This window comes from Castor canadensis, chromosome 15 (assembly GCF_047511655.1).
Source record: "Castor canadensis chromosome 15, mCasCan1.hap1v2, whole genome shotgun sequence".
Classification (NCBI taxonomy): domain Eukaryota; kingdom Metazoa; phylum Chordata; class Mammalia; order Rodentia; family Castoridae; genus Castor; species Castor canadensis.
In genome coordinates this window covers 6,892,337-6,916,753 of record NC_133400.1, presented here as the reverse complement: position 1 = coordinate 6,916,753, position 24,417 = coordinate 6,892,337, and the positions used below count along the sequence as shown (strand labels likewise).

General features: G+C 39.3%; 1 protein-coding gene across 5 annotated transcripts; it reads right to left on the bottom strand.

Annotated features, from left to right (window-relative positions):
- Positions 1-568: 568 nt before the first annotated feature.
- Cmc2 (C-X9-C motif containing 2) lies at positions 569-24,410 on the bottom strand. 5 transcript variants are annotated; one of them, XM_074055593.1, is made up of 5 exons: positions 24,253-24,385; positions 23,395-23,691; positions 12,578-12,690; positions 2,544-2,615; positions 569-924 (listed from the first exon to the last, which is right to left on the bottom strand). In XM_074055593.1, exons 2-5 carry the CDS (start codon positions 23,417-23,419, stop codon positions 838-840), a joined length of 297 nt encoding a protein of 98 aa, XP_073911694.1. In that variant the 5' UTR covers positions 23,420-23,691; positions 24,253-24,385; the 3' UTR covers positions 569-837. The 5 variants fall into 5 exon arrangements, 3 of the variants coding, with proteins under 3 accessions (XP_073911694.1, XP_020025901.2, XP_020025899.1); XR_012441874.1 differs by lacking the exon at positions 23,395-23,691 and adding an exon at positions 15,407-17,474 and having other exon boundaries at positions 866-924; positions 12,494-12,690; positions 24,253-24,376; XR_012441873.1 differs by lacking the exons at positions 2,544-2,615; positions 23,395-23,691 and adding an exon at positions 15,407-17,474 and having other exon boundaries at positions 24,253-24,376.
- Between the last annotated feature and the right edge of the window lie 7 nt (positions 24,411-24,417).

Sequence of the window (24,417 nt, the reverse complement as noted above, 5' to 3'; positions counted from 1 at the left end):
CATTAAATGTCTGCTATCCTCTATAACTCCCTTGCTAAGTGATGTCCAGCTGCTTGAGTATCTCCTTGGACAGGAAATGACTTATAAAACACCAATATCCACAAGACCTCATGTGGACACGACACACAGAATTCTGCTGGAAGGAGTATGTACTGATTATACTGTATTGTTCAGAGAATGACAAGGGAAAAGTCTGTAAATGTTTGGTAGAGATCTATTAAAAATATTTGCAATCCATGGTCAGAGAATGTACTATAAACATTTAATCTTAAAAAAGATAAAAGTAAAAAAACCAAAAACTGGGGCTGGAGGCCTGGCTCAAGTGGTAGAGCACCTGCCAACCAAGCACAAAGCCTTGACTTTAAACCTCAGTACTGCCAAAAAAAATAGAAAAGAAAGAAACTGGAACATTTTCGTATAGTGAACACAAATGGGATTTTTCTAGATTCTTCTTGCCCTCACTTCTGTCCTAAGTGTTTAGTCTTCATAATCACCATGTTGTCAAAAAGAATGTCTATCGACACCACTACGTTCTAATTCTAAAGGAATCTAAAAGAAAGGAGAAAAATGACTTAAACTATTTTATTGAAGGAGTAATTTACTCAATACTAAGTGGAAGTAGACAAGGGAAGAAGCATGGGGGAGTCAGGTTTGTTGGTACAGCTGAAAACACTGAAGCCTCTGCTCAGCAGTGATTCAGAACCCAGGTTTTTGTTCTTCTCCATGGTTCAATCCCTCAAGAGTCACTTTCCATTTGGAGAGCAAAAGAGGATTCTTCTGTCTACCAGCCACAGTGCCAGGTCTTCTCTGAGCCTTGGTGTCCCGTGGAAAGGTAACTCATTTTTCAGACTCCTCTGGAGAACTGAAAAGCCTCTTCCTCATTGAATTGCCATGCTCCCTGCTCCTGGTCCTCTTTTCCATGTACTGCACGGAGAAAGGGAGAGAAGAGACAACAGATGAGGTCACCATTGTTATTGGTGAAATGAAATAATAAATGTGTTTATTGACAAAATTCTTATTTGTCATTATTCACTGAATCTGAGATTATAGGCAGTGGCCTCAAAGGACATCTACTACAACTCCTTCAACACGGAAGGGTGCTTGCACCCTAATAGGACTCCAATAGCTGCTGAATTAATTTCCTCCTAAAATACGAATTTAACAAGTATTTCAGATGGATGAGATCTGGCCCTGTTCTCTGGGGCCTTCATGTCTCTGCTGGGGGCTGCCCACCTCGAGAAGTGGCCTGTTGGACCAAAAAGTACTTCCCTATAAACTTCTTGCCTGATATAACTTTCAAATAACTGATGCAAATGAGCCACTCATGCCATTTTAGGCCAAAATCCCTGGTTTCTACAACTATTCCATAGAACATTTGTTTCTGTCTTCTAATAGCTGTAAAATAAAGCATTTTAACACAATGCCTTCACTTAAAAATTACAAGCAGAATTATACAGTATTCTAGATGGCTGACAGACATGGGCTAGAGGACCTAGTTGTTATGATCTAGTTACATAGTTCTATGCATGGCATTAAGAGTAAATGACTCAGCAATCATAATGTCCTATTGAGTCACATGGAACTTTATAGCCAGCTGAACTTCCTAGGATTTCTTCATCATAAACAGTCACCAAACTTGATTCTCCTCAAGTTCTATCAAGCCCAGCTTGGGCCACAAAATATATTCAAAAAAAGTCACTCTTAATACTTAGGTCAAAACTCCAGGAAGTTCTTCAAACAGTAAAGATAATGTCACACTGAAAAAGAGATTCCAAGTAGAAAAAAAAATGTCCAGAGTGGAAAATACCCAACACGAAGATAGATGATAGATGCTGAATGGCTTCAAATATTATATTTAAACCTTTCAATCTGAGACTAATTGAAAAAATAGTTTAAAAATGCAAGGAGATGAAAATTGGAACACAGATTTTAGCATATTTATGTATTTTTTAGTCATATATTTTGAAAAGTTCTAGAGACAAAATATCTTACTACAAAACAGAAATGGAATTCAATTTCATTTCAAGGTTTAAAATGCACTCTGCTTGGTTAGCAGTACCTGGAAAAAGGCCGTGAACTGGGTGCTTTGGCTGTTTACCCAGCTTCAAGTTAGGGCCTGAAACCAGGGTCAAGAGAAGACAATCCTCCAAGTGAAGCTAGATGGCCCCGTGCCTTGTACATTAACTAAAGATGGATGCCTGGTCTCCTCACTTCACAGAAGGAAACGGAGCCCACCAGTCCCAGTGCCCTGTTAACCAGCTAATCACAGAGAAGAACGTCTGTCCACAGACAGGGGACCCAACTGCTTAAATCTTAAAATCCATCCAACTTGACTCTTTCAAACAGCAAAAAGAAGCAATGTGCTAAACTGTTCTCAGCAGGCTTTTAGTTCTCTCATTTTAGAGGGGAGGTCATGCATATAAAGTAGATTTTCTCTATTAAGAGCAAAGTCGTGGGAAACTCTCATAATGGCCACAATATGTAAATTAAAAAATGTTACGTTCTATTGTTTGACCATTTCCAGCCTTTGACAATTTTCTTACCTCATTTTTCAAGCATTTTCTCATTTCCCGATCAAGATCATTGCAATGACCAAAAAATTTCAGAATGTTGTGCTAGGAGGAAGAAAAGGAGTAAAATATTTCATCCCATAATATGCTAATATCTCTGATACATAGAATTTAAATAGTTATTTCTGAGGAAATTAGTTTACTACATCACTTTGTCAAGAAGCAAATAAGAGTTAAATGTATAAAGTAAATAAATAAACAAACAGGTTCTTCCTATAGAAGAGGAATAAATGCTCTACACATAGAAACAAAAATAAAAAGAACTTTTCCGTGATTGAAGAAAAGACCTCCTAACCCATCAAAACCTCAGGAGCACAGTGCAAAAGTTTAATCACCCAATACCCCTTTAAGAGCATGCTAAAATCATAGCACAATACATTCTCCGCTTCAGAGACTGGTGTCAAGCTGCAGTGTGGCCAGAGACATAAGCAAACTTCACTAGTAAACACTCTACCCCTTAAGAGCTATTTAAGAAAATGCTTGGTGCCAGAGCCGTTTTCTCATCTGCCTTCAGTCAAAATGTCATCAAAATACACCAGACACATGCACTATCATTGGATTGCCTATACAGACCACATAAACAAGCCACCAGTTCAGTGCTTTGTTGAAAAGCCAAACATAAATATCTTCTAGTGTTTAAGTCTGTTACTGTTATCATGGCAAAAGTACGAATGCTGTAAAGCAGGCTAAGATGAAGCCTGAAGTTAAAGACCTGAATTTTAGCAGGGCCATAATTAGTGTTTGCACATGACAATTTTTAAGGGTGGGTCAGACAGCATGGTGATCTGCTGTAATGATAGGCCAAAATGCTGAACTTGGAGTTGTAATAAGCAAATTTTTTCCTCCTCTTTCAAATTATGGCTTTCATGGAAACCAGACAACACATAATTAGTAAGCTATGCTCATTCTATTTCTTTTTTTCCTACTTCACTGTCACTTGAAAAGCATTTTTCAGGTCCACATTGAATAAATGGTCAGGGTTTTTCCAGCAAGCATTTAAGATAATCTAAGATTACTTATTTGTTTCCTAATGACTTTTCAGAAAAAATATTTCCCGTGTACTTTTCCCAAACATTTCAACAACAAATAAACAGGGATGACACACTTTCATTCCTTCTAATCAGGTAGAAATAACAGAAAAGATTAGATTATAACACAGTATTTAATAGTTTAGTGTACATTTATTTGTACCATTCTATATACATACACCATAAGTTTAAAAGCCCAAACTTACATTTCCTTTCACTTCCACATTACCTAAACCGGAATGAGAGTTACACTTTTGTGACACTGTGTGGCAAGTGTTAAATCCAAATGCCCGCATGAAATTGGTACAAAAGTGCCTGTGGACTGCAATTCTTCTGTACACTCAGGGCAGGTGTCTCCAGTGCCTGATGCCTATTTCTAGAGAATCAAATCAACACAGCCACTGATTAAGTGAATTAATTGCCAGCTGTCTGAGAACCTTTCACATGGAGAACAGGGTCCCAGGTGCTGGGGACACAGCTGTGAGCAAGATGGACCTGCCCCCTACTCTCATTGCATGTAGTCAAAAATGAAGCAACTGCCATGAAACAGTGGTGTAGTCCAGGGACATCCAGCAGCTCCCAAGACCTGTTTGGGAGATGCACAAGGCCAAAACTATTTTCCTACTAATTCAAAAACCTTATTTGTTTTTTTCACTCTCATCCCCTCACAAGGGTACCGTAGAGGGTTTCCAGAGGCTACATGAAGTATAGTTACATAACGGATTTAATACAGAGACAGATATGAAAATTAAGCTGCATTCTATTAATTAAGACACAAAAAATTACAAAAATGCAAATACAATTTAATGCTTTTCACCATTTTTCCATTTTGAGTAATAAAAATTTTATGGAAAACCATGTTAACAGGTAATAGGTTAACTTTGACTTTAAAATAAATTTTCACTTACAATTCAGTCAATTGTGTTAGACATTGACCACATAAACAAAATCTCTTGGGGGTCCTCAATAATGATTAAGAATGTAAAAGACAACTGCCATGCATTAAGAGATGTGTTACATATGGTGCTGTGATGTACAATGACTATGTCAAGAGAACTGAGGCTGGGAAAAGAGAAAGGGGAGAGGAAATGACCAAATGAGCTGAAGACGACCTGAGGGATGATACAGCTGATTTAGGAAATGGCACATGGAGACAGTGAAGAAGGCTCTACATTGAGCAGAGGAAAAAGCAAATGAAGGCTTAGAAGAGAGAGAGCATGCAGGAATAAGGGGGAGTTGTGGGAGACAAGTGAAGTCTAAGGGCCACGTATGGGCCAGTTTCATGAAGGTCTTGAAACACAAGGCAAGAACTTTAGATTTTATTCAACAGGCAAAGGGAGACATTCAACGGGAATGATGAAGGAAATGATTATTAAACTTGCTTTTGAACGATCATTCTAGATGTGGTGTGGAATGTGGATTAAGACAGAGAAGACAACAAAACAGAAGACCAAATAGATGCCATCCATTTACAAGTGGCTCCAATCAGGCACCCCTGGCATGGATTGGTACTGTAATGGAGACCGATGACTCAAGCTAGCTGCAGAGGAACGGGGAGCACTTTGAGTGCTCACGTGACAGGTGGGGCAGAAAGAGTGAAAAATTACAGATGACACTGGACAAGTTGTCACTAAGACAGAAAGAAGTAAGATGAATTTGTGTCTGGACATGTTGAGTTTGTTTGTGGAACAGGTAAGTCCACCACAGAGTTGAGATAAACAGACCTGGAATTCAGAAAAAAATCTGAGGCAGAGATAGATTCATTCAAGAGTTACTGAAAGCATAGGAGTGAATGTATTTTTCAGGAAAGTGGAGACAGAGAATCAGGCCTGGGAGAGAAGGGAGAATCAGGCCTGGGAGAGAGGGGGGACTGAAGGATGGCCAAAGAGACATAAGGAAGACCGGGAAATAGAATAGTATGGTAGAAGCCTGTGGAGGCATGTTTTGAGAAAGAATCAAATGTTGCCTGGGAGAAAAGTGAAGCACTGAAAATGCCCATTTAACAATGCTGTAATTCATCCGTGACCTTGGTAGTTTTAGCACCCTAGTGAGGGTAGAAGCCAAACTGGAACGAGGAGAAAGTGAATATTCTTTCAAAAGTTTGCTCTGAAAGGGAAACAAACATAATCTATCAGAGTGCTGGGATTATGGAAAGGGATTTATATATTCATTTTCTCAGGATGGGAAAGATGCAGACAATTCAAAATGCTGATAGGAAGACAGAAAATAGGAAAACATAAAGATTACTGGATTGCCAGGCACCAGTGACTCACATCTGTAGTCCTGGCTACATGGGAGGCTGAGACAGGGAGGACCAAACTTCAAGGCCAGCCCAGGCAATAGTTTACAACACCAGAGCAGAATGAACAGACTGGAGGCGGGCTCAAGAAGTAGAGCACACACTTTGCAAACGCAAAGCCCTGAGCTCAAACCCCAGTCCCACCAACAAACAAACAAACAAAAAAGATGCTGGATAAAGCCAATTGTTAATGTGTTTATTTCTGGATGGTAGAGAAAATAGTTTTTGTTTGCGTTACATGTTAAGTTTTTACACTACCAACAATGACATGCATTGCTTACAGATTGCTTTTATAAATCAGAAAAAATACATTAAGGACTTCCAAGTAGCTCTGAGGAAAAGAGCTGTTCTAAATTCTGTATCTTAACTGTAGAAGATCTGAATCTTGCTGACAAATGTAGGCAAAACAGGCCAGTAGATCAGAGCAGCCACGGATACTGACAGCTATGGAAATGACATTTGGCTGCAGAGACCACAGAAGAACCATAAAACATGAGAGAATGATAAAAACACAGCAAGTTAGTACTTTGTGGAGATAAAATAGTCCTGTATTTCAAGAGGATTGGAGAGAACTGCAGAATTGCAGACCAGAAAGGGCCATTCAGAATGATGGCCCCATCAACAGAAAAGATTAAAATACAGAATCTCACAAAGTCAGGGCTGGAAGCTAGATATTTTAATCCATTTATTTTATCAATTAAACAACTGAGATCTTAAGTAGCATGCATTTAGGATCTTGGGAGAATTCAGGAAAATAGGCAGAAAGTTTAAGCTGAACTCTACCGTGAGGAGTTTTGATGGTCAACTGTCCTTGTAGTGGTGACTGCCGGGGAGGGGAGCACAAGGAGGCTTTAAGGTCCGGGTGATGTAGCTTAATCAAAGTGCTGGAAAAAATGGATATGAGAGGAACCTGCCTCTCGTTACCCACACAAAATTCAGTTTTACCACTGTTAACCCATGCCATCACAAAAGCCATACTCTATCAGCAACAGCTCTGTCTATAGCTGTTCAAATTCCTTTGGTTAGTTCGTCTTTTTAGTGTGATTAGACAGCTCATTTGAAATAAAGTTGGGTTTGCTGATTGTTTGATCTCACTTTGAGTTTTCTTCCTATACTTGCTCACTTTTTTTTTTTGCACATGTGAAACATTAACGAGGCTCAAAATGTAAGATCTATAAAAAGATAGAAGTATCACTCCTTCATTGGCTTGACCCTGCTCCCACCTATCCTCCAGAGGTAATGACTCATTAGTTTCAGGTTATCTTCTTTTTGTACAAATGAAAGAAATCCATGTATATTTTGTTTATCTCTTCCTCCTTTTTTTATTCAACTGTGAGGATCCTATAAGAACTCTTCTGCACTTTGATTTTTAAAGTCATTCATGTCAGCTCACAGAAATCTTTCTGTTTTAAACAGCTCTACACAAGAACCAACTAGAAGACTCTAGAGCCAAAGCTGAAACAATCTGAGCAACAAAATAAAGAAGTATTGGTTGTAACACAAATATTCATGAGTCATACTGATGTAAGTAAACAAATGAGAGAAGAGACAAGTCTCTAGAACAGAATTCCAAAAAATTATGCAGATACTCTACCATCAAGGGAAAGCCTAACTCCCCAGTCCTTAAATGTGGGCTGCACATCCTGATTTCCTTCCAAAGAAATTATGGAAAGGTGGGGGAAAGTAACTTTAGAGAAATCTGACAGATACTACCTCAGTGAGGTAATCAAGGTCCATTATCAACAGTGATAAATGATGTTGACAGTATGTAGCCTCCATATAGTGTGTGAAATGGTACTTTACCTTTGTGGTCTCCTCCCAAATCACTCTACTAGAAGTACAACCAAGAGAGAAGCATAAGGCAAATTCAAATAGAGGGGCAGCCTATGAAATACCTGACCATTAGACTTCAAAACCATCAAGGTCAAAAAACAAAGGGCTATCACAGCCAGGAGGAGCCTTAGAGTCATGACAGCTATGTACTGTGGAATCCTGACTGGAAAGCAGGATTAATGATTATTAACGATAAATGTGCCAATATTGGGTCATTAACTGTAACAAACATACCTTATAGCAGTGGGATGATGATAAGGGCATGGGACATATGGGAATTCTGTACAACATTTACAATTTGTCTGTAAATCTAAATTTGTCTGTTTTTAAAAGTGAAATCTACTAAAAAAAATACGCTGCACAATATTTCATTGTGTAGATGTACCAGAGATTATTCAACCTTTCCAAGCTGGAAAAGGTTGTTTCTAACATTTTGCCCCTACAAACAATGGTGCAATAACTTTATGCAGATATATTTTCAAACTGTTGAAAATACACTCGTAGCAAGAAAATACACTCGTAGAAGTGGTGTGAGTCAGAAGATTATTGCACTTTATTGTGACATTGCAACTCCTCTCCATACAAACTGTACCAAATTGCACTCCCACAGACACACATAAATGTCCCTCTTTATCGTGTCGCTAGTACAATGTACTATCATCATGCCATTTATTTTTGCCAATCAGAAGATAAGAAATGGCCTCAACTATTAAATGAGGTTGAACATCTTTTCATATTTTTTGGCAGTACTGGGATCTGAACTCAGGACTTTGACCTTGCTAGACACGCACTCTTACCACTTGAGCCACGCCCCCCCGCCCCGCCCAGTTCTTTTTTGCTTTAGTTATTTTTCAGGTAGTTCTCACATTTTTGCCCTAGGCAGGCCTCAGACCACCATCCTCCCACCTTCCCACTTACAGCTTCCCACATAGCCGGATTGACAGGTGTGTGCCACTGTGCCCAGTCTCAGCACCTTTTCATATTCTTAAAGACCATCTTTCCTCACTTTGTAAATTGTTTGTTCATGCTTTTACTCATTTATTATTTGCTGCATTTATTAGGGTATCACATTACCTGTGATATGCCACCATCTGTTTAAAAGACTACTTCTTTTACTTTCCATGGTTTTTATCTAAAGCAACCAGATTTATCTAATTTTGATTTTATTGCCTCTGAAATTCTGAATCCTAGTTAGGCAGCTTTCCCCTACACTTAAGTTGTATGGGAATTTACCCATGTTTTCTTAGTGTTTACATGACTTAATTTTTGACACGTAAATGTCTGATCACTACAAGCTGATAAAGCTGATACATGAGTATGGCATTAAGTACAGATCTAATTTTAACTTTCCCCAAATGACTGTAATTTCTTGAAAACTTCTGGTTCTGGCCAAGAAAGAATAACTGGTAAAGAACCAGTCCTCCAAATAATTAAAACACTGAACAAAATATATGAACCATTTTCAGAGACTGAGACAACAGACACCAGTTTTGTCACATGGACACAACAGCCTGTGCAGGACTATGATAACTGCGACAAGGAGAAAAATGAGATGAGCCCTATGTCTGCCCAGCTTTCTGCCAAGAGGCAATTTCCAAATTGCAACAGAGAAAAAGAGCCCAAAGAGAGAATGATTGCCAGCTATGGTAGTCATACCTATAATCCCAGCACATGGGAGGCTGAGGCAGGAGGATTGCTAACTAGTGAGACCCTGTCTCAAAAAGCACCCTCCCCTCCCCGCCAGAAGATCTCACTTAGCTGAAGCAAACACGAGAGTTCAGGGAAGCTGAATTTGTGAGGCAGAGAAATACCACAAAAAAACTCCCAAAAATATACATGGAACTGCCTCTAGTATTCATCTGCATGCATGTTGAATGAAACTTCACAAGGACACAAAACTACAAACAACTGTAGCAGTTGTGAGCTGAGAAAATGCAGAGCTCACACAGGGTTGGTAGTCCATGGAATTCTTACAAGCCAAAGTAGAGATCTATTGAACACTCAAGTCACACAGGAAAGAATTCTGAAGTGGCTGGGCTAAATGAATCCTAGAGTAAAAGCTACTCCAGACGCACTAAAAGTATTTAACAACATGCCTAAAGAAGGTGCATGTATTTCCATAAGTAAATGAACTGCCTAGCTCAACAAAAGATAAAACCCAGTGGTCAATGATGTTTTTGGCATCAAATGAAAAGGTAGTAAGCATGTTCTTTGTAGAAATTGACAAGCCGATTCTAAGATTTCTATGGAAATGAAAACAAACCTAGAATAGTCAACTTTGAAAAATGACAAAGTTGGAGGATTTACATAGGATGATTTCAAGGCTTACTACAAGGCAAAAGTAATGAAGACTGTGTGGTACTGGTGTTAAAAATAGATATATAAACCAGTGGAACAGACTAGAAAGCCCAGAAACAGATCCGAGCACATGAGTCAACTGATTTTTGACAAAGCATCTAAGGTAAATCAGTGGGGAAAGGACAGTCTCTTCAACAAATGGCGCTGAGACAACTGGATATCCATAGGCAAAGAAATGACCCTCAACCTGTACCTCACACCATACACAAAATAACTAGAAATGAATCAGAGACGTAAGTGTAAAAGCCAAAACTATAAAACTCTAGTAGAAAACAAAGGAGAAAGTCCTTACAGGAAATATACAAAGATTGTTAGGACATAAAAAGCACAATCCATAAAGAAAAGGGAAAAAAAATAGGACTTTATCAAATTTACAAGCTAGTCTTTGAAACACATCCTTAAGAAAATGAAAAAGATGCCATGGGTGGAAGAAAATATTCACAATACATTTATCTGACAGAGGACTTGTATTTCCAATGATAAGAATTCTTATAGTTCAATCATAACACAAACAATACAATTCAATCTTTAAATATGGGCAAAACATTTTAGATGAATGACCAGTAACACATGAAAAGATGCTAGAAATCATTAGCCATCAGAGAAGTACAACTTAAAACCAAAGGAAGACATTACTACATACCCAAAGAATGACTAAAATTAAAATATTTACAATGTCAAGTGCTAGTGAGAACAGGGAGCAGTTGGACAGTTTCTCATAAAATTAATACTTACTTACCATACAACCTAGTCATTCCAGTCCTACATATTTACCCAAGAGAAATGAAAGATGTCCACACAAATACTTGCACACAAATGTTCAGAGCAGTTTATTCAAGACAGCACAAAGGAAAGTAAACTGTTATATTCATACAACAAAATTCTACTCAGAAATAAAAATGAACTAATGATATATCTAAAAGGTTATTAGCCTCAAAAGATGTGCAGCGATACACAAGAATACATAATGTAGAACACATTTATTACAAATTCTACAACAGCAAAACTAACCTACATTGACAATAAGTAGTTCAGGGGTTACTTGAGCCAAAGGTGAGGAATGGGGCCTGACTACAAGGAGACCCAGGGAACTCTGATGAGAGAAATGTTTTATACCTCGATTAATGGACTGAGTGTGTGTTTATGTTTGTCAAAACTCATCAGACTGTACAAGTAAAAACAGACATATTTTACTGTTTATAAGTTATACTTTGCTACCTTTCCTATACAGAATCTTTTTCAAGGGGTTGAGAGAAGAATGTTTAATTTGATTCCAATTTTAAAACAGTCATGGGCGAAGGCATTACACAAATAATATGTAATAAAGAATACTTAAAATTGAGAATTGAAAAACCGACCCTTCAATTTGTTTAAGCTAGGAAATAAATAAGAGAAGACATCCTTATTCATGTCTAGCATGAGGAAAAACACACACTTTAAAGGTTACGCTGGCAGAATCCTCAGTGACGGACTGCAACGTTATTTCAAAGTCTCTTCCTCTTTGCAATGCCTCTTTCTGTTAGCAGGCTCTCTCTTTTCCAAAGTCTGACTATAATGTACAACACACAGAAGCAAACATTTTACACTTGTGCTCTAAACAATCTGAAGTTGTGTTTCACTGATATAGTCCGGCTCATTTTTCAGTTGTGTCAGTTAGCAGTGAGTGTGGAACAGCTCCCAACTCTAGATCTAAATGTATGGTGAAACAGTTTGCTACAGTGTACTGTCAACGACAACATTCTTTGAACCAGTAAAAACAGCTGAATTCACAGGTTATAAGTAAAATGTACTACCTTATTTTTGATCTTCAAATTTTACTCATTTAAGTGGTACTTACTGTTATTAACTTTTATATGTCATGAAGAAAATATCTAAAGCACCATTGTAAAGTTAAAGAAAAACACAAATGCTTCTTACAACTGTGCTGTGCATCAGATACATGGAAAAAAATATTTATTAGCTTGATTTAATGCATTGCCAATATAAGCTTCTTCTCTGTTTTGGTTTTAACCATGAAATTTTGCTTCCATTCCACTAATAATTAAGTAAATTCATCCAACTGGGCCAATTATAATTAAACCTAGTTAACATAATGACAAAACATTTCAACCACCATAAAAACAGAATGGTAGCCATCAAGAAGCAGATACTCTTAGAATAAATCCTTCATGATTACAAGAGTCAGAACTTTGGACATAACTGTTTTAGCACCCTATCAGGAAAAGGAAAGCGTTTTATCAAAAGATACTGGATTCCAACCATTACATAGCATTTCAGAAGGTCCCTAATAGGCTATCATGCTTGAGTTTTACTAATCATAAAAGGAAGTCACTTGTGAAAAACATCACACACATCAATTGCTGATCTTTACCAAGTTCAACTAAGTATTAGGACACTATCATTACCTTCCATTAATGCAGGTTACACTTCACATTAGTGTGAAACCTAAGTTTCACCTGTGCCTTACGGTCATTTTTCTGAACGCTTACATTTTTGTGACATTCCTTAAGCAAGTTAATCAAGATGTTGCATTCTTCAGTGTGCAAGTGTGGAGATAAGTCAGGATGCATCTCTAGGAGGTGATGGATCACAGCAGTGCAACCTGTGAATACAAGAACGTCTTGAATATGCATGAATATATTAGTGAATGTCACTACAACATAATATTCAGTAAGAACCCACAATAACTTTTATCAGAAAAGAATGTTAACCGTCAACCAGCTGTATGACCTTAGGCATGTTATTAAACTTGAGCTTCAGCTTCCTCATCTAATTATTTCACCTTCTGAAAATTGTCAATAGTGCTTAGAGAATCTGCAGGTCCAGAAGGAGAAAAGCAGGGATCTTGAAAGGAGCCAGTCCTAGAAACAGGTGCTCAAGCAGAAACACCCTGCCTGTATTAGCAGTCAGCCTGACTTCAAATATTTCCTCCTGTTTCTGAATCTGATCGTCACTCACTGTTCAGTGCTGGGGATGGAACCCAGGGCCTTGCATATTCTAGGCAAGCACTCCACCACTGAGCCACATTCCCAGCCTTGCCACTCATTTTGTTCAGATGAAATTCTACTAATTAAGAAAATTGGTTTATTATGTTAAAATGTATACTTCTGAGAGGGCCAAAGGGTCATCAGTCAGTATCACACTAGTAATTAATACAGACTGCTTTCTTTCTAACATCTGGCTGAGAAAACCCAACTCAACAATGAAATGAAGCAAGAAGCAAATGTGTCGTTTTTTCAAATTTAGCAGATACACCTATAAAACTAATTATTACACTGAAAATAGGGGAAGCTAAAATCCTAAGTTTAATGGCTCATCCACAAAGTAGAAAATTAGTAGCCAGGGTCAAATGAAATACATTATTTTAAGATGTCTACAGTTATTATATAGTATTATTCAGCTATTCTTTTTTCAAATTATACTTTCTAAGTCAGAAAAAATTATCAAAAGAAAGAACCAATTAATTGTCTTAATCTTTTAAAGATTCCCAAGACGAAAACACAGGAACAACCTCACTTCCATTAAGAAGGCTACTAACAAAGAAACAGAAAATAACAGGTGCTAGAAAAGCAGCAGAGAATCTGGAACCCTTGTGAACTGTTGGTGGTAATATAAAATAGTACAGCCACTGTGGAAAATGACACGTGGTTAGTGGGGAAAAAAAAAGAAAGAAATACATCCCAGCATTTACACTAGGTATATTCCCCAGAGAACTGAAAACAGAGTCTTAAAAAGATATTGACACATCTATGTACATATCACATCATTCACAACAGCGAAGACAAGCAACCCAAGTGTCCACAGACAAATGAATCAATAAGCACAATGTGGTATAAACATATGACAGGATATTCTTAAGCTTTACATAGGAAGGAAATCCTGACGTGCTACATGTTAAGCATTGATAAGCTTTGAGGACATCATGCTAACTGAATGAAATAAGCCAGTCTCAAAAATCCCAATACTGTACAATACCACTCATATAAAGTACATAGAAAGGTCAAAATCATCAGTAGAGCTCCAGAGGCTCACGCCTGTAATCCTAGCTACTCAGGAGGCAGAGATCAGGCGGATCGTGGTTCAAAGCCAGCCCAGGCAAACAGTTCACAAGACGAAATCTCAAAATCTCAAAAAAAACCCATCACAAAAAAGGGCTAGTGGAGTGGCTCAAGGTGTAGGCCCTGTGTTCAAACCCCAGTACTGCAGGGGGAAAAGAAAAAGAGTCAGAATCATATATACAGAAAGTAAAATGGTGGTTGTCTAGAATGAGGGGAGGAACAGAATGAGGAGTTACTGTTTAATGGGTAGAGTTTCAGTTTTACAAGATAAAAAGACAATCAGAGAGAGATAGTAGTGATGGTTGCACAACACTGTGAATGTGTTTGATACTAATGTACTGTATGTTATATGTATGTTACTATAGTTGGGAGGAAGAAAAGGGGGCGGGGAGAGAGAAAGGAAGGAAGCAAGCAAGCACACAGGAGAAAAGACCTTAAGTGGGGCTCTTAGATACATCAAAAGCGTGACTCATACAATTAAAAAATGCTATCTCACCAAAATTAAAATCTTTTGCACTTCAAAAAAACACCATTAAGAAAATGAAAAGTCATGTTTTGGGAGATAGTAATGTGCCTGTTTCATCAGCTGTAATAAACGTACCACGCATTCAATGTTCACAGCTGTGCATGAGTCGAGGAAGGGGGTGTGGGATCTCTACTTTCTGTTCAACATTATTATGAGCCTAAAACTGCACTAAAGCATAAAATCTATTATAACAAACAAAAGACAAGCCACAGACTAGAAGATATTTGCTAATTATATATAATAAAGGATTTGTAGATTTGTGTCCAGAATATACAAAAAAAAAGTTTACAATTCAATAGCACAGCAAACAATCCAATTTGTAAGAGACCCAAAAGATGAGTAAAAGTTTTGAATTGCTATTTTACCAGATATAGGAACAATTAAGCACATGAGATTAGTTAATTAAGCTCAGCACCGTCAGTCCTCAGGGAAACGCAAATTAAAATTATAAGCTACCAATGGCAGAACTACAGCCAGATATCCCTTTCTCTGCTTCACAGCCTGAAGTATCCTAAGTCAAGTATGCATTCAATATACCTAACCTACTGAACACCACAGCTCAACCTAGCCTCCCTCAAACCTGCTCACAGCACTTAATGAGCCTACAGTGGGGCAAAATCAAACACAAAGCCCATTTTATAATGAAGTGTTGAGCACACGTGTAACTGGCTAAACACTGAACTGAAAGTGAAAACTGAACTCAAAGTGAAGGAGGATGGTTAATGGGTACTCACCATTAACAGACACAGCTGAAAACACATTGGGCATGAAGAACGTGTGAGGCACTGAACTAAAACTAACTGCTGGATGATGTGGATGCTGCAGCCACAGGGTTATCAGGTTCTCTCTCCTCTGATGAGACTGGAGAATAGCTGGTGGAGAGCAGGGGAGCACTGACACTTGTTGACAGGTTAGCAGGTGTAGTGTGTTTCACGAAGATACCATGTTTTGACTGTATAGTTTGTTTCTTCTCACTGTATATTTCTCTATAGCAAGCAAGAGCGTCCTGTACCTGCCCGTCAACTCTTGCAAACCTCTCATAATTGCCATCCATCGCTTCTAGCATCCGCATACCCCTACTGATAGTGGCAAAAGCTTCTGCCAGTTTTCTTGCTGTGAACTCTCTGGGTGCCTTGGGTATAACATCTTCCTCTGCTTTAATTTCTTTACTTCTTCCTTCCTCCAGTTCAACCAACTCCTCACTGGAAATCTCTTCAGTCTTAATGCTGACAATCTCATGAACCTCCTCTTCATTGATGTCCAATTCTAGCTGCTTCCCAAGAGCTAGGCACTTGTTGCTTACCACTTCATCAATAGCATGGTCTTTGTGAAAGCCCTTGAATGTGTTCACATACGTCTTCAAAACTTTATTCCAGATACAGTTCATGCACTGCTGTGTGACTTCTTCCCATGCTGCAGCAATGTTCTGGATAGCATTTAGAATGTTAAAACCTTTCCAAAACTCCAGGAGCGTCTGGCCACATTCGCTGGCTCTGATGGCCTGTGCAAATGTCTGGCGTAAATAGTGTGCCTTGAAAGCAGCGATGGCACCTTGGTCCATTGGTTGAATGAGTGTGGTTGTGTTCATCGGCAAGTACACCACTTTTACATCAGGATGCATGTCACGGATATGTTGTGGATGCCCGGGAGCATCATCTAAGATCAAAAGAATCTTGAATGGGATATTGTTTTGCCTACAACATTCTCTTGCCTGAGGAATAAAACAATTCAAAAACCAGTCTTCGAACAGTGTTGACGTCATCCACGCTTTCTTGTTATGGCGATAATCAACAGGAAGTGTGTGCTTGCTCACATTCTTGAATGCTCTAGGGTTCTCCGAGTGGTAGATTAGAAAAGGCTTTAATTTGAAACCTGCAACATTTCCACCCAAAAGCAGAGTTACATGGTCTCTGAATCCTGGTATCATCTTGGACTCTTGGTGAATGTATGTACACTCTGGCATACGCTTCCAGAACAAGCTTGTCTCATCGACATTAAATATTTGTTCTGGTAAGTATTTCTGATCTACAATTATCCTGTGAAGCTCTTCCTTAAAAGCCTCAGCACATTCAATATCGGCACTTGCTGCCTCACCACTAACCTTCACAGTATGAAAATTATGACGCTTTTTAAAGCGCTGGAACCACCCATGACTTGCCGTAAACATTTGTGTGTACGTAGGATCAGCATGCTCTTTTAGCATATTGAAAAGACTTCGTGCCTTAGCCTGGATCATCAGCAGGCTCAGTGGTGTGCGCTTCTGCATCTGCTCTTCTATCCACTCAACGAGTAACTTTTCCATATCATCTATGGGCCCAGCCCTTTTCTTCGTGATGACAGTGGACTTCACTGATGCTGACGATTTCACTGCATCACTGATTCGCTTCTTATCCTTTAAGATGGTCGAGATGGTGGACTGTGAAAATCCTGACTCACGTGAGATGACCATTACTGGCTTGCCACCTTCATGCTGGGCAATTATTTTGAGTTTCATCTCAAGAGTAATTGCCTTCCTCCTCTTCTTTTCACCAGAAGCAGAAGACGCAGATGGGCGTTTTGTAGACATCATGGGATTCACAAACACAAAACACGATATTCAAAAAACCAGAGTACTCGTGATCACAAGGCTGACCGGGAGCTACAGCTGGCTGCCCAGTGTTGAGAGAGCATAGTACTGCATATCACCAACCAGGGAAAAGGTCAAAATTCGATGAATGGTTCCTACTGAATGCACATTGCTTTTGCATCATTGTAAAGCTGGAAAATCTTAAGTCGAACCATCATCGTTAAGTCAGGGACAGTCTGTAATCAAAAAGTTAGACAATACCAAGCATTGGTTAGGATGTGGAGAAACTGGACCTCATGCATTGCTACTGCAGATGTGCAATAGCACAAGACATTCTGGAAAACAACTGAGCAGTTAAGAAATAAAATTAAGCTTACTATATGACTCAGCAATTGCACTCTTAGGCAACTACTCAAGAGAAATGAGAACACAGATTCACCCAGAGACACAGGTGAGACTAATTCATAATAGCCAATACTGGAAGCCATCCAAATAGCTGATAATTAGGTAATGCATAAACAAAATATGGTTTATCTATGTAAAGGAATAGTATTTGCCAACTGAAAGGAATGAACTACTGAACTACTCTAGTACTGATGAATCTCAAAAGCCCTTCACTAAATAAAAGCATCCAGATGCAAGACCACATATTGTATGACTCCACTTACATGCAATGTCCAAAAAGGGTTAAGTTTATGGAAACAAAAACCAAGTCACTTGTATCTAGGCCTGAAGGTGAGAATGGGGGTTAACTTGTAAATGGGCACAAAGGAACCTCTTTGGGTGACAAAATTGTTCTAAAACTGTGTTGTGGCGATCCCACTATTCTACACACTTGCTAAAATCACTGAATTCTCTTGCAGTGGGTGAATTTTATATGTAAAGTATACCTCAATAAATCTGTCTTTAAAAAAGTTCTGAGAAATTCAAATTGCTATCCCACTCCCAACAAATAAAAAAAGTCTAAACAAATAACTCCAAAGGCTTAGAGCATGGCTACACCACACACACACACATACACACACACACACACACACACACAAACCCCACTCCCCATAGCTAAAGATTACAAATCAGGCTATTCCACACAGCTAAGATTTATTTGAAATAGAGAATGAAAATACAGTCAAGTTCAAGTTTTATTTGCCCAGCGCTACAGTCCCTTCTAATGACATATACTTTGTTGCTTCAGAAGCATGAAGTTTCACATAGCTCAGCAATGTAAGTCATCTAATACATTTAATATGATCTGGAAAATGTTAATATTTTTATTTCATAAATGTATTTAACAAAATATTTTTGTATATTTCTATCAGCCAGTCCTAAAATTTGTGCATTTACAGTTCACAAAAGCTGAAATGAGCTCTAATTGGCAAAGCAAATACAGATGGTCTCCGACTTTTGACAGTTCAACTTACAATTTCTCCACTTTACAATAGTGCAAAAACCAATACACGCTCAGAAAGAGTAGTTTAAGTTTTGACCTTTTCCTAAGCTAGGAATATGCAGTATGATATTCTGCTACTTGCTTTTGATGCTGGGCAGGCACAACCAATCCCAGTTCTTGGTCAGTCACATGATCATGATGGGAAAGGACCCATACTCCTGTGTGCATGATATTCAACTCTTACTAAATATGGGCTGTGTTAAAAGAATGTGTCCAACTCTGGGCTAATGTCAGCATTCTGGGCATATCTGAGGCAGGTTAGGCTAAAAATAACATTCAATAGGTTAGGTTAGTAAATGCACTTTTTTGTAGTGCTGGGGATCAAACCTTCATGATACTAGGCAAGTGCTTGCTCTACTGCTGAGCTACATCCCTCACCCCTCAAATGCATTTTTGAGTTACAATATGTTCAATTTACATTGGGTTTATCTGGATATAATCCCACCAGAAGTCAAGAAGCATCTCTACCTGAGAAGACACTTGGTTGCTAAGGTAACATGCACGTGCACATAGATACATAGATATATTTGTCCTCCCTCCGTAACAAAACTTTACTTCAAAGCTGCATGCCAGAGTGCCAGTAAGCGCCTCCCTCCACTTTTATTTATTTATTTATTCATTTGTGAAACTGGAGTTTGAACTCAGGGCTTCATGCTTACAAAGCAGGCATTCTACAGCTTGCTCCACACCTCCAGCCCATGTTGCTTTGGTTATTTTGGAGATAGGAGCACAAAAACTATTTGCCCTGGCTGACCTAGAATGGAGATCCTCCTGATCTCACCTCCCAAGTAGCTAGGATTGTAGACATGAGCCATTGACAGCCAGCATTAAATTTTATTTTTAGTTGACAAATAAAAAGGGTGTGTATGTGTGGGGCTCTTCTAATTTCTTATCCTAGATGACCATCTCGAAGAATAAAATGGGTTCATTTAGTTCCCTTCTTCTATTCTTCTTGGTAAGAAGCTACTGCTTAACCTTAAGTTTTAAACAGGGACCCTTATCTAATAAATACCTTGCTCTACCAATCATTGCCTTCTTTCCTCCACATCTTTTAGCTGGGTATTCTCTCCCTTCCCTTTCTGTCTACTCACCCTTCTCCTTGCCCCTCCTCCATCCACCCTGTGTCACCTATCATTGCCTAAATGTTGGCACAAACACAAATATACCACTGCCCTCTTGGGTATAACATATAAAATATGATCATAAAATAACAGCACTGTTCTCCCAAAACATGTTTAAGTGCTGATTCCCTCCAGTAGTCATCTTCCTACTCTAATAACACTATTATAACTCAAGGGATATTTTATAAACTGAAATCTAAACATATATTCTATTTTGACAATTTCTTCAAAGTCCTAAGAAAGCATCAACATTATTAAGAAAATAATCTGTTGAACACTTACCATGTGCTAGACACAAGTCTTACAATGCAACAACCATACGAAGTGAATACTCTTTTAAATTCAGTTGACTCAAAACAAATTGCTTTTTTGTAGGTCAAAATATGTGTTACCCATATTTTCACAGGAAAACTAAGTGGCAGCATCACCACCCAACAGTCTCTCACTCTGACAGATTTTTGCCTTCATAAGCAGTATGTGAATAAAATCAATTCAGAAATAAAACTATTTCCCAAAGGACCTCTGCTTGGCTACAAGTTCATGGGCACTACTTCTAGACCTGAGTTACAAAGAAGTCCATGTGCTATCATACTGCACCAGAAATGAAAGGTCTGTCTAGCTCAAGAAAAAAGCATTGTCCTTGTCCCTGGTCAAGTCATCCAGAGTACTGTCAATCTGAACATTCCTCACGGCAGGGCTCAGGATGAAATGAATCTGACACTAGATTTAAACAGAAACCCACTGATGAATCTGGGAATGTTTATCAACTTAGACAAGTCCACAATAGAGAAGATAAAAAAAAAAAAAAGAAACAGCCTGGTTCACTAGGACAGTGAGTTTGAAAGAAGATGACATAGGTTGGAAGACAAAATTGTGGACTTACCTATTCTTAAGGTATGTCACGTTGGCTACTAATCTGACACATATGTCTCTTCCACAAAATGGAATTAGCTCTTGATCTGTATCTCATGGGGTTGAAACAACACACGTGGGTGAATACGAAATAGCAAACAATAAGTATGCCATAAGTAAAGTAGTATTTGTATATCTGAAATTCTTAGTCATATGAGAGGAAAGGCTGAACTGAATTAACACTGTGATGGGTCTGAGGACAACACTGTAAACCAAAGGGTAAAATTACAAAAGCCAATATCCTCTTCATGGAGTTGCCCGATAAGGAGTCACGCTGCTGTGTGAAGCTCTAACATGCCCAAAAGAGAGTTGGCTACATCAATTACGGATGCTATATTCCTGTACTGCAGTCTTAGGTTTCTTCTCAAATGTAAGTTCATAATTAAATTATTTTAAGGCACTTCCAAATATAAAATGCAAGTCCCGAGGATAAGTATTTGCTACTACTAAGAATATTGAAGGCCCTGGATTTAATCCCCAGCATCACAAACACATAAAAAAAAGAATACACAAAACAGTTTCAAAGGGGGTGGTGCCAAAGTAATCCAGCAGCACTGTTGAAACAACATTCATTTGTGAAAAGACCTCGTGCACAGGTGTTTGCATCCAAACTGTATTAAATACAAAACTACAGTTCCACCAGTAGTCATCTTTAAAAGCCAATTCTAATTATATTATTATAACTTGAAATATTTTTACAAACTGAAGAATATGTAGTTAAATACAAAACTTTAATCCCACCTTTACACTGGTGTTTATAAATCATCAGAAGGGCATACTTACCACCTACTTCTTCACAAACAGTACACACACAATGACACCAGAACAGTCCAATGAAACTTTTAAAATGTTCAGCTATGAAAACCTCATATTTTGACATCTGGCTAACACAGGCAGCTAACAAAGCAATTTTAACTTTCCCATGGGGATAGGGTGGGAGGATAGACGGCAGAAGGGTATTCTTCAGTGAAGATATAAAAATTATAGTTTTGTTTTGATCTACTACAATTCAGGTAAAACTTCCCTAAGTATTCTATGATAAATAGCAGACTTCAACCACCAGGTGGCAGAATTTTAGAAACTAAGAAAGGGATAAGCATTCTCTGACACACTTTGGCAGACCTAAAATCACAAGGGGGACCCTATATTCTAATGTCAGATGGTTTTTCTTTCTGGTAGTACCGGGGGCTAAATACAGGGCCCTGTGCATGCTAGGCAAGCACTCTACCACTTGAACCATGCTGCCAGCTCTTTTTGCTTTGGTTATTTTTGAGATAGGGTCTCCCTTTAGGCCTGGGCAAACTTGGACCACTATCCTTCTATTTGTGCTTCCCTGCATAGCTGGGATGAAAGACGTGTGCCACCATGCTCAGTTATTAGTTGAGGTGGAGTTTTGTGAACTTTATGGTCAGGCTGGCCTCCAACCACCATCCTCCCGATCTCTGTCTTCCAAGTAGCTAGGTTTAAAGAATTGGGTCACTGCACCCTTCTTGGTTTTTTTACAAAGATTTTGTTATTGGGTGGCTGCATCAGAAAGAAATTTATACTACAGTTGCAATTTCTAATGTCATTTTTAAATAAGCAATAAAAAAAGCCAAAGCCAAAAAACTCTCTTGTTCAGTCTGTACAATCTGGTATGCAGGAAAAACTGTAAACTAACACTAGTGCTTTCTTAAATGTATCTTTTAAAAGCCTAGATTTCAGAAAGCCCTGATTTTCCAACTATGAACCATACTGCAGCAGAAGCACACATAGCAGGTGACTGCCCACTCTACCCCTTTATGTACTTATCACAGCCACAAAGTGACCAAATCTAAACTATCACTCCTAGGGTAGAGACCGTACCACATTGCTATTTCATTCCAGGGTTTCCTAGGAATTCCATTCCAGGGCTACTGTCACCTGCACTACACAGCTTCTCCCAAACAATCATTTATCAGTACCTAGAAGTCACTGAGTAATCTGTTCTGTGAATTTCAGAGAAAACCTTAGTCCATGCATGCGGAAGAACACACAGGCTAGTGGGAGTATTCTAGGAAATGCACAATAAATGTTTCTATGATGATCAGAGACTGAGAATTAGTTTACAACACGATATACTGAGAGGTTGCAAAGATGGGGGGTTTTGTTTGTTATGTGGAGCTGCCTCAACATGCATGCGGCTGAGCTACATCCCAGCTCCATGAGACTCACTTTTTTTTTTAAAGCTGTATCGTACAGATTTTTTTTTCATTTTTTTATTAATACATATTCATTGTACAAGGGGAACTGATTGCATCAGTTCCCAATAGCCTTATATTGTATGGTGGTTAGATCTCCCCACAACCCCTCCCACCCCACTTAAAGCAATTACAAGAGGTTTCATCATTCTATTTCATGTATGAATATGAAGTCCATCAACCATATTCCCTCACCTTCATCTCCATTCACCCTCCTCCCCTTCCACAAGTATTCCCCGCCCCAACACACACACACACACACACACACACACACACAGTACCTATTTTACAGTCCTGCCTTTTATCTTTAATTCCAAAGTTAAATGTTAGAAAGGGTTTTTCTCCAAGTACCCCTGTGGTGAGTTTAGTCAGTTCAAGCCCCTGTTACTCTCTCCCTTACCCCCTCCCTCCCACCCCATTATTCAACAGCTTTCAATACATACTGTTATACCCTCACCTGCACAGATGTACTGCACTTCCATATTGTTGACGCGCTATCAATCCTTTCCCTCCTCCCGAGTGCCAGAGTAGTTCCACTATACCAAATACATAAACGTGTATGTGATCATATTTGGTTTTGTGTATATGTTTGTCCTTTGGATCTATCTTCCACATATGAGAGAAAACTTGGTCTTTGTCTTTCTGAGCCTGGCTTACTTAACGTGATGTCCACCAATTCCATCCATTTACCTTCAAACCACATAGTTTCATGAGGTTCATTTTAAGTCAACTAAACAAGGGCAAAGGTCTGTACCTGTGGGAGACATAAAGGGTGTCACAACGAAATTCCTGTGATAGTGCAAACTTGTATACATTTAAAGTTTTAAACGGAGGCTTCCAAAACTTCAGTTTACTTAAGACTGCATAAAACGTCTACTGTGAAAGCACAAGCACGGTCATCTTGAAAGTCCACAAAAAGGATCTGAAAGGTCCTTCCCCTGACCAGAGGACCGATGAGGGGCTTTGGGATGCGTACAAGCCCCACGCGATGGGTTCTTTCCACCCATTACAGGCGCGTAGGGCAGAAGGCTAGCGAGTGGCGGGGAGACCCCAGCACAGTGACATCTAATGACTGCTGTTAACCACTACCGTGTCCGCAGCAAACGCCCCGAGGGCAGAGATCTTGGCACGCACCCCAACACACCCGACCCCCAGCGCGGGCGGGGCCGTGTCAGCCATGCCCAGCCCGCCAGAGGCCCGGCGGGACACAGCAGGGCGCGCGGTCAGGGCACGGAGGGACTAGGGGCGCCCGCTGCCTCCCCGCACTGGCAGCCTAGGGCCGCTCGTCAGAACCGCCCGGCCTCCCCAAACTCACCGACGATTAGCCACACCGGAAGGGGTGCGGCGGGAATCACGAACCGAGACCGCGACCCACAGCCTGCAGCTCCACCTAAAGTGAACGCCCTCACGACCTCCACCACTACCCGGCTCGGCCCGCCCCGCCTGCAACGACCTTTGAGGCGCATGCGCCACCCCGCCT

What these genes read in the sequence shown, in the direction of transcription:
- Cmc2 (XM_020170312.2), bottom strand. Translation starts at nt 24,403, where the DNA reads ATGCGCCTCAAAGGTCGTTGCAGGCGGGGCGGGCCGAGCCGGGTAGTG. An exon ending in TTAAGGAATGTCACAAAAAT is followed by an intron (nt 2,616 to 12,577) that starts GTAAGCGTTCAG and finishes TCTTCCTCCTAG; the next exon opens with CACAACATTCTGAAATTTTT. An exon ending in GAAAATGCTTGAAAAATGAG is followed by an intron (nt 925 to 2,543) that starts GTAAGAAAATTG and finishes TTCTCCGTGCAG; the next exon opens with TACATGGAAAAGAGGACCAG.